The 11,452-nt window shown below is 42.8% G+C and overlaps 1 protein-coding gene across 1 annotated transcript in view; it reads right to left on the reverse strand.

Moving 5' to 3' along the window:
- Positions 1–5,025, reverse strand: part of LOC130204900 (potassium/sodium hyperpolarization-activated cyclic nucleotide-gated channel 1) — an 82,536-nt gene extending 77,511 nt beyond the window's left edge. Inside the window, exon 1 of the mRNA XM_056431893.1 lies at positions 4,396–5,025. Coding sequence (XP_056287868.1) covers positions 4,396–4,751 — 356 coding nt within the window. The 5' untranslated portion in view covers positions 4,752–5,025. The remainder of the gene's footprint in view (positions 1–4,395) is intronic.
- Between the last annotated feature and the right edge of the window lie 6,427 nt (positions 5,026–11,452).

Genomic DNA, 11,452 nt, shown 5'->3' on the forward strand with positions numbered 1-11,452 from the left:
GCGTGACCTTTTATTCATACTAAACACAAGAGGCTGCAGTGACAACATCCACTGTGATTCATCTTCTCAAAGGCTTCATAATAAACAATAAACACGGACAAAATTCATATCTGAGGGGATATTTTAGGAGACATTGTAGAACACATAAATTACTTAAGATATTTGAATTAGTGTTTGGTTAAAAAAAGAAATCAAACAAAGAGAAAAATAAGAGTCAAAATTCCTGAGTGAAAATTTGATCAAAACTGTTTTTTTTCTTTTCAGATTAAAAACATTTTTAAAACGGCAACAAATTAATTATTAAAAGAATGCAGTGCGTGTTCAAAAAGGAGAAATCTGACAAATCTCGATGGCACTCAATAACTCAATATTAGCATCAGTTAAATTGCTATTTTTTCAAATAATGGAAATGTGTGACTTCTCTCCACTCATGAGTGCCCACATCTTCCTGTTTCTCTTGTGACGTGTGTAGGTGGCATTTATACCGCACATGACCTCCAGAACACCCACTTGCCTAATGAATAAAACATTGTGTTTCATTTCTTAAACTAGAAACTATAAAACGGGAAACGGCAAAAAAACATTCTGCAATAGAGAGACGCTGTTCACCAAGTCCCTGACACAGAACATTTCAAGACGATTGAATACGAAGTGACATCCACCGGTCCGACTCCTGCTCCGGGTTCGGTAGCTCCACCGGTGCACCTGCTTCACATCCACATTCACCCGGAGCCCTCGCAGCCACAACGCATGAACGTCCAGATGACCCCCGCACTGCTGCAGAGTGGAACCTCCCTAAAAGAAGCTCTTGGAGCTGTAGGACCAACAAAAAAAGAGGGGAAATACCTACACTACCGTTCAAAAGTTTGGGGTCATCCAGACAATTTCGTGTCTTCCATGAAAACTCACTTTTATTTATCAAATGAATTGAAAATTGAATAGAAAATATAGTCAAGACATTGACAAGGTTAGAAATAATGATTAATATTTGAAGTATTAATTTTGTTCTTCAAACTTCAAGCTCAAAGGAAGGCCAGTTGTATAGCTTATATCACCAGCATAACTGTTTTCAGCTGTGCTAACATAATTGCACAAGGGTTTTCTAATCAGACATTAGTCTTCTAAGGCGATTAGCAAACACAATGTACCATTAGAACACTGGAGTGATAGTTGATGGAAATGGGCCTCTATACACCTCTGGAGATATTTCATTAGAAACCAGACGTTTCCACCTAGAATAGTCATTTACCACATTAACAATGTATAGTGGGTATTTATGATTAATGTTATCTTTATTGAAAAAACAGTGCTTTTCTTTGAAAAATAAAGACATTTCTAAGTGACCCCAAACTTTGGAACGGTAGTGTATATAGATGTATACAATGTTAAAAAGGGGATTTGGATGTCAGATCAAATAGATGGAGGTCAAAGTCATATGTGACAAACAATGAGTTTTATTAAAACGTAGCATATGAGTACAGATCGTTGACCAAGCGTCATTCTCTAGAGATCCGTCGGAGGCCGATATGTTCCTCAACATAAGCTCAAATTGAGGGAAAACGTGTCATTTTAAATGACCTGGAGAGGTTGCCAAAACAATCTTTATGATACATTACAGCATAACTAGTTTGACTATGAAGTGAAGTGATGCCGAGCACCATTTTAACTCTGCTCATCAATTACTTTGCCTGAAACAGGCCCCCTCTTTAGAAGAGTCATCACTGAGAGCCTTTTAAACTATACGACAAAGGTCTCTCCTTAGCATCAGCCGAGTTGCACGAGGCCTCTCTGAAAATCGATGAATAATGAATATTACTAACCTGCCATTAATCTTTAAGCAGACACTGTGTACAGAGAATATCCTGGATATTGAGTTTCAAACACTCCCACAAAGAAGCGTTGTCCGGCCTGTGTGAATGGCGATGTCATTCATGGACTACTTACGTCAGTGTTTCATTAAAAGACTGTGCACGGTCGGACAAAGTTCTGCCCCAGTGTAGGAGTATAATTGAAGAAAAAACAAAAGTTGAACTCATTTAAACTGAAGATCATCTCCGAATGCTCCGACTACACCCGTCGTCAAAGTACGAGTGGCAGAATCTGACAAATAAACACGTGATGGCAAAGTACCGTCGACCTCTGTGGTCGTTCTTGCTCCAAGAACAGCATTGTGCCACGATGACACACACACCCACACACACACACACACTCTCTCTCTCTTAAAGGTGAACACAAAACCAGCCGCATGCTGTCGCAGCTTGTCATAATCAAGAGGTTAAGTTGAGCCCCACCATGGATAACTAGATCGCCATTTAAGCTACGGGACAAGGGGGAGCTGCCAAACAAAGTGTGTCCCCTTGCAAACCCCATAATTTATGCGCCAGCGTGATCGGTAGCTTGAAGCGCCGGGATACGATGCAACTTTACAGAACAAGCCACGAGGCAATCTCGCACGGCACGAAGAGATCGCGTCGTTAAACTCGCTAGAGGACGAGGACGTCCAATGAAAAGACGCCCTTTGGAGAATGTCATGAGGACGAGAACCTTAGGGAACCTCCGGCAGCCTGAGTCAGGGAAGAAAAGGGCCACTCTCCTTGAGCAGAGGTTAACGAGCAAACATCCCCATTGATGGGGAACGTGCTCCATCATGCATACTGTATGCCTTCTATAGTGACACGATGAATTATGTCCCATTGTGGAGCTTTTCCCCTACATTATCCATCTCTTTCACAAAGGTTGAGCATCAAGTAGATCACAAATACAGGCCAAGACAACTATAGCATTCGTCAACTGTGAAAAGGGGGTTATGAATATCTCTGTGTTGTTCAAGTCTACCCCTTTTGGCCATCTTGTGGAGGGCAACGGGGGAGGGGGGGGGATCTCCTTACATAATTGGTTTCGGAGATTGCTAAACTCATTGACTGTTGTGCTGTGATACTAACCCCTGCCCACCGTCATTGTGCATCCGTGAGAGTGCATGCGTGTGCACATGGCCATGTCTGTGTGAGGGTGAGGGCAGGATATCCGAGTTAGCATGATTCTTTATGTGCAAGTCCATGCATTTCGAGATCATTCTACACCAACAGAATAAAAGGAAAAGCCGCACAGTTACAATACGAGTCGACTAACTGCAGCGGTCAGTTCCTTTGGGTTAGAAATCGGCCTGCAGACTCTGAAGGAGCAGCGGCACCAAAGCTGCAGAGCTGCAGAGCATCGTGCTGCATCCTCAGGACCACGGACAGCTCCGCGGCGGCGCAGCGACAGAGGGATGCGCGTGCAGTCCTGGCGCATCACGCGGTTTCAGTGGAAAAACCGGGGACGCGGTTGTCACCATAAAGCTGTGCCAAGGGACACCGGCGCGGAGACAGGGGCCAGGCGACGCGCGTAATTGGTTGAGTGGTGAACTGTAAACACGCAGCTCCCTGAGAACCGGTCCCGACTGTAGAGTTGATCTCATTTGTTTACCATCCGAACGCACCGTGGCGCGTCAGACGCGTCACACACAGGAAAACCAATTTAAAGCAGTGTGCGTCTCAACTAATTTGAAGACATTAATAATTATCATAATCATGTCAGTGTGGCATTTAGGGAATAACGAGGATGGAAGTGTTGTGTGATCAGCTCCTTCGAAACGAACACATTCCTTCACGTTTGCTGGCCCTCGGACACGCCGCTCATTCATTAGTGCTGTCAAATGTGTGCAAGACTGATTGATTCACATCACGGCCATTTTCTCCTAAATGGTTCCGCGGCACGATTTTACCGCATTCTGAGCATTTCTTCTTCTTCTTCTTCTTTTGTTGTTGTTGCACAAAGGCCGCCGCCGCCGCCGTCTTGTAGACGCGCCGCCGGCATTGTTTACAACCCTGATGGTGCAATGGCATTGGCACATTGTTTCCGGGCCACTGTCGCACCTATACACGGCGCACGGGGACGTGTCGCAATGACGAGGGACCCGCACACCGAGCCGCCACCGTGAATCAGGAAACGGTGCGCGCGTGTCTCCGCCTGCCCGTCTGCGTTTTCAAATTGACATTCAGCATCCTCTTCCCAAGGACATCTCACTGATACACCTTTGCAGCCGAAACGCGTCCCTCTGTATTAATATAAAAATGCCGCAATGAAACACACACACGCACACACTCTCACACACACACACACACACACACGTTTATTCAGTGGAGCCGGCGGAAGCCCCGGTTGCCTAAATACAGACTTTAGATTAGCGTAAATGCGCTGCGGGGCAGGCTGTGCGCGTGCCGATGACAGAGCGTTATGAGTGAAAGTGTATAGCGTGCGGACCCCTCGGGTGACGAAGAGGGGTGGATGAAAAGAGAGAGAGAGAGACAGAGGGGTGGGGTGGGGGGGTGAGCAGGTGTCTGTTCCAGCCCTTACCTAAAATCGCTATACGGATGAATGATCCAGTATCCGGCCGTTTGAACCCTCTCCTGCTCCTTCTCCACGGCTTTCTGACTGCCGAACATACGCAAGGAGAACTTATTTACTCCGGGCTGCATCATGGCCCCAAATTGTCTCTGCATAAACCCGTGTTGCCTGGCTTCCCCGTCCAGATCGTCAAACCCGGCCATGGCCTCTTCCCGCTCCCCCTTGCAGCCCACCGAGTTGGCGTGCTCCTTCGTGTTCTGGCTCCCCGCGTTGTTTTTCTGTATCGACTCTTGCCTCTGAAAAACATTATTCCCGTCAGCCTTCTCCTCCTTGTTGCTGGAGAAGGAATTCGATTTGTCTTCCATGGTGGTGTTCTTTGAGTTGTCCTCTTCTTCTTCTTCTTCTTCTTCTGTGTGACAAAGCGTTCCGTCTCCGGCTCTCGGGAGGGAGGGATGCGCGCACAGCTCGACACCGCCCCGCTGTGAGCTCTCCGGTTGTTGTTGTTTTGTTGTTGGTTTTTTTAGTGGGTCGTTTCTTTCTTAATTGTGTCCTTCAAACTGTTCAGCTCCTCTGCCGTCGGTGGAAGTGCTGCAAACTGAGACAGAGTCCCCGACAACCCTGTGGATCAGGTTTCTTGGGTTACCGCCATCTACCGACGGCCCCGGCTTCTGCCGTCCAACAGCCTCTGCTTCTGTCTCACTCCGCGCGCGGCACTGCGGTTTAACTGGCACATGCCCCTGCACCCTATTTACATAATGTGGCTCATGACACCTCTTCCCTCCCCTATAGTCTCCGGGGATCGCGCACGGCGGGAGGAAAGCCAGTGTCGTGTGAGCAGCGCGTGCACATATAAGTTGATGAAGACGTCATGTGTGTGTGTTGTGTCAGGGCACGTGTGCCTCCTGTGGCTCGGCTGGCGGCAGGTTGCTTTCCGACTGAGGAGTGCCGATGGAAGACAACACGGTGAAACAGACTGTGGTCATAGTTTAGAGCCTCTGGTGATATGAGAGAACGAGTTGGACATCTTGTGAAAAATCACACCTTGCAAGGTGTTGCGGATATGATCCAACATTTAGTGTGGATACACGGACTGCATTGCACTGATTATATAGGAGGCAACGTATATACGTGTGTGTTTGTATGGATGCAAACAAAAGCTTCATGCAAGGAGATAATATTCTCTAAATAATATCATCTGCATGGAGCAGGAGGACAAACTACTCATCCACGTCTCAGAAAATGTCCTAAAGCTTTGGTACAGCAACATATCAGCTCACAGTGGATTCCAGGGCTCGTTGTTGTGTAACCAGTCACCTGGAGGGCAACAGTCAGAAGGAATTGAGGTGGTAAAAGTCAAAGTGATGAAAGCTCACTGTAAAAATCCACCATTCCAAGTTAATGACCTGCTGTCATTGCTATAAGTAAAAGTAAACAATCGTGTATTTAAAAGTACTCGCTGCCGGAACTAATGTCCCCATTATCTTCATTATATTGTTATCATTAATGAAGGTGTTACTGTTGTGGTTTAATGAAGTGAAGCTCAGTTTGAATTCATCTCCTGATTATTTTCTCAGTTCATTCTGAAAAGAGAAATCCTCAACACAAATACCCAGAGCCCGAATTGACACTTTCATGATATAATAATAATAATAATAATAATAATAATAATACATTTATTTTATAAGGCGCCTTTCAAGGCACTCAAGGTCGCCGTACAACACATTAAAAGCAGTTACAGTTAAGACAACCGATATGCTGAATTATATCCAACCAAACGGTCCAAACTTCAATTTTATTACAAATAAATTACATTTTAGGAGCTTTTAAATGTTGGCATTTTGAATGAAAAGTCAGTTAAATGATTACCAATGTATGTATTTATCAATCAGATGTTTAATTGATGAATCAACTATCGTTTCAGCTCTACTTTTATGTATCGGGTAGTTTTATATTTGACACATCATCATATTTTGAAAGCACTTTGTATGATTGTTTCACAGAAACACATTTTAAAAGTATGCAGTAAATTATGCCGTCAAACAAATGTGGTGCGACAATATTGCTTTCGTCACTTCTTTTCAGCTTTATATCCTTGAATAATTAATATGTTGTTTTTTGTTAACACAATTAATTTGATGGCGTGGGAGAAATACACGAGTATTTTCTATTTATGTTACTTAGACTCAACTTTCTATTTCAGACAACCTCCACTTCATTTCTGAAGAAACTGTCGTTCGTTTTATTATTTAATGAGTAATACTTTAAGCTAAATACTTCTGTAAATGAGAAACATTTTGAATGGAGCACTTGTAATGGAGTATTTTTCCATTGGTGTACTTCAACTATTTAAATATTCACTATTGGAGGGTATACACATACATGTTTTATTTCCTTCGCGTTCCAACTTGCTTTAAAACATTTGTATATTAAACCCTTTAAAACCTGCTATTATCAAATCCTTATGACAAGCAATAATAGAAACACTCGAGCTGTCAGAGAGCAGCACTCAGATAGGCCGGCTCGAACACGCAGACCCCATGTTCAGTCTGTGCGGCGCCGATCACCAGAGGACATGAGCTCAGATATTGTACACGTGTGACTGGATTATTACGTAATGATACAAATGTTGTTGTAATTGAAACGGACTCCCATGACCTTTCTTTGCTTGTTTTTGTTCTCCCTCTCAGCAGAGTTTGTGTTGGATTAGTTGGCAGGCCAACGACGTCCCCTACGATGCTTGTGTAACTTCAGTTACACCGTTTATGGGGCGGGGAGGGATACGAGCGAAAGATGTTGCATAGGATTTATGGTTTACAGTAATACTGATATGAAATAAATGTGCCAGATGTCCCATTCCCATGTCAGGGAATAAATACAACAACAATACATTTACCAGAAGGTGAACATGCGTCACTGAAATGCAAGGTGTGATGCTCTATAGCAGGGGTGTCAAACTCATTTTCACCGCAGGCGTCATTGCCGCCTCTTAAAGGGCCGGAAACACTTAATAAACTCCTCAAAAATACAGTTAAATAACTCTCTTTGCATTCGATTATTGTTTATTTGAGTGTAGAAATATTGTACATAAGAAAATGTCTCTTATATTACAACACAAATCCATTTAATTTGAAACCTTCAAAATAAAAGCATGGGAAATGTTTCTTCAATTTCTTTAGGAAAAGGGGATCACATGTCTTTCAAGCCGTCAGGGGCCACATAAAATGATGCGGCGGGCCGGATTTGGCCCGCGGGCCTTGTGTTTGACACCTGTGCTCTAATAGTTAAACATGTCAGAAATGGGATTTCAATTTGACATCTTTTCGGTGGATATTGCAAGAAAAAGAGTATCAAACCTCCGACAGTTTGGAAATGTACAAGACACAGTTGAATCTACTTTATGTTGCATCACCTTTAAGATGTTCCCAGTGGGATTTAATCCTGCTTCATATTATAGTTCAGCATATCCAGAAAATGGTGAGCCCACTTATGATCAGAAGTGTTCCTGATTCCTTGTGATGGTCTCATTGGTCTTCCTGAAATTGCATTGTGTCTCTTAAATCACACGCAGTCATATCTATTTAAAGTCAATACCTCATCTGGACATGCAGCATCACATTGCTCTGCCATCCACTGCTTACGCCACAAATAGCATCAGCCAGGATGGCAGCATCGTGATATTCCCGATGGCCCCTTTTCATTTTCCGCAAGTCATTCAATCTATCATGAGTTTATCGTTCAGAGAGGCTTTGTTCCCTTTTCACGATATTTTAATGCAACATTGGAGAGTATTGTTTATAAAAAATGTATAGGGGGGATTTTTGTTTACTCTTTATACGATGATAAGTAGAATATAATACATCATCTTTTGTGTCCGGTGGTTAATAAGTGTTTTGATATTCATCGCAGAGTATACATTTTGGAGGTAAAAGTTGTAAATCACCTGCAGTGTCAGTAAAACATCCGGGAGACCGAGCTCAATAACTGACACAAATTAGAAAGACAAATCTTGCACCTCCTGGGCCAGACATGACTACTAATTCACTTCTCCTCTTTGGACTCCCGTCCCATGACTGACTGCTTTAATTAAACCGTGATTGGTGCTGGGACGATGGTCCTGTTGTAATAGGATTGCAAGTGTTGGTCCGTCTCCAGCTGAGTCTATCGGGGTATCATGGACCTCAGGGATGAGGCCGAGCCATTGGACGGCCACCAGCTGAGACCAAGGTTGACTTAATCAGCAAACTGACTGCTATAAAATAAATTAGAGCATTACAAAGCTTAGTCAACAATGATTATGATTAAAAAACAACACAAACAAGCAAACTAATTAATGGAGTGTAAAAAATCAACAATGTCCCATTGTGGCTTTTCATCACCAGTGAACACTTTTACCCATTTATGAGGAATCCACTGCAACTGCAAACAGATATGTCAATTAGTGCTTGACATAACGATATAAAACTACTTTGCAATATTTCATTAAACATGTAAAGTCAGGATTAAACATTTTCAGAACAGCCTGCCCTGAACTTGATGTCAGTGGCACCAGGATCGTGAGGAAGAGACTTAATGCATCAATCAAATTAGTCACAAAGTTGCATGTCAGTGGGATTAATGTGACAGCGAGCATTGCCATATCATAATTAGATTCATACAGCAGAGCTCATGTTTAACCTCTCCATAGTATGCAGCCACGAGGCGACAGCTGCTCTGAACCTTCATATCATGAATTAATGGTCATGTCCTGCTCATCAACCCTGAACGCGTAAGAGTGTGTGTGTTGCTCAAAGCTAACGAGGTCGCGCCGCAAAGCGTTGGTCCAGCGAGCAACACGGCTGACGGGATCAGGTCAACGCACAGACGGCCACGAGACTTCTTTTAAATGCAAGATCGCTAAATAAACCATTCCCTCCGTGGCTCAGTTCGAAGCTACACTATACGTTACCAGACCACGTTAAGTCGGAGTGAAAACAGCGTGTGAAATATAGTGAGAAATTAAGTGAGAGACAACATGGATGTAATTATTATTACCTTCGCATTGAAAATGCGGAAGGTTATGTTTTGATCGCCGTGTATTTATTTATTTATTTGTATGCATGTTACTCGCATAACTCAAAAAGTATTAAACCGAATCGCATGAAATGTGGTGGGATGATTGGTTATTATCCGGGGACCATTTGATTAGATTTTGGGATCAATCGAGTCAAAGGTCAAGGTCAAGGTCATGGATAGGTCAAAATCTTCTTTTTACCATAGCACGGTCAATTTTTATCCAATTGGCATGCAACTAATGCCAAAATGATCAGAATTCAATGCCCAATCTTGTGATATGCGAAGGTATGCGCTCTACCGAGTGCCCATTCTAGTTTTTTCTGTTACTAACTTCACCATCCATTGTATTTTGATTGATGGATGAATTTAGTGCAAAAAATGTGTTTCCGAAAGCCATTATTGTCTATTAGAAGTAGATCAATAGCTGTCTATTTGATGATGAGGCAGTACTTGGATAGACATTGACTAAACCTTCACTGGCAGCCTAAAATATATCTGAATTGTAGCCCAGACGTCAGGTCTGCGTACAGACGGCCATTAGATGTCTTTTCGATGCATCTTTGAACAACTGTAGTCCAGTTGGTGGCTCATCATTTGTTACCAGACCCAGTTCAACTGGAGTACAAGTGAAGCCATTATTTGGGGGATACTAGACGTATATGCAGTTGTTCATCAACAGTCTAATTGATGGCTAGGCTACACTGAGACGTCTAATAGACTTTCACTCACACAAACCGTAATTACCTTCGCATTGAAAATGCGGAAGGTTATGTTTTGATCGCCGTGTATTTATTTATTTATTTGTATGCGTGTTACTCGCATAACTCAAAAAGTATTAAACCGAATCGCATAACATTTGGTGGGATGATTGGTTATTATCAGGGGGCCATTTGATTAGATTTTGGGATCGATCGGATCAAAGGTCAAGGTCATGGTCACGGAAAGGTCAAAATCTTCTTTTTACCATAGCGCGGTCAATTTCTATCCAATTGGCATGCAACTAATGCCAACATTTTCATAATTCAATGCCCAATCTTGTGATATGAGAAGGTATGCGCTCTACCGAGTGCCCGTTCTAGTTTAGCCATGTTTCAGCTGAGTCGGAGTAAAGACAGCAATACCATGTATTAGATGATTCCCTCCGTGGCCAAGTTGGTAGCTATATCATTAGCTTGGGCTGTAAACACCGGTGAATTCATCCCGGTTGTCATGGGCTGAGGTTGCCGTGTGCGTGGTAGTGCCATGTCCCCTAACTACCTAATTACAGACTACACTCAAATTCTAAAAGACAAACCTAATTATACTGGAAAAAAAGTCAGTGTGAATATGGACTCCATTATTCAACAATGAAGAATGAATAAACAAAACAATAGAGCTCCCCAGACTTATGATATGTTCATGATGATGGAACAGCTCCAGGAAAAAAAATGCATCTGAATAAACTTAATTGGATAATCAAGTTTAATTTCTGTTTGTGCAATCGGATCGTCTTGAAGGGCGCAGGTTCATTTATTTACATTGGAGAATATTTCATTAAAAAATCACTGGACAAACATTTTTTCTCAGAAAAGGACTAAAGTGCTGTTTACTATTATTACCATGTAGTATAGAAGTAGGAGTCAGTTCCTAATAACAGAGTGGGTTGCCTGCAACACCTGGATGAAACCCAGCTTTCATAATAGAGCGGCCAAACACCTGATCTGTGTTACCTTAGAGGACTAATAAGTGTTGGCTATGACGAGTAAATCATGGCAGAGCTCAGAGACCATCCCCTGGACCCTGGTCATGAAGATGTAGCCCAGAAAGAGTCCTCTGCCAAACACATGATGTTGCCTATTGAATTTAAAAAAGCAGTATATGTACGCAACACTCTTAGCTCTACTCTTCATGCATGTCTAGCTTGCTCCACTCCAACCACATTGCTAGTAGTGGCACATAAAGCCGTTAACCTATTTCATCCCTACAATCAAATTGTAAAGTATTTTTTAACTTTCTTCAAGAAAGTTGACATAGG

This window comes from Pseudoliparis swirei, chromosome 15, assembly GCF_029220125.1.
Source record: "Pseudoliparis swirei isolate HS2019 ecotype Mariana Trench chromosome 15, NWPU_hadal_v1, whole genome shotgun sequence".
In the NCBI taxonomy this organism is placed as follows: Eukaryota; Metazoa; Chordata; class Actinopteri; order Perciformes; family Liparidae; genus Pseudoliparis; species Pseudoliparis swirei.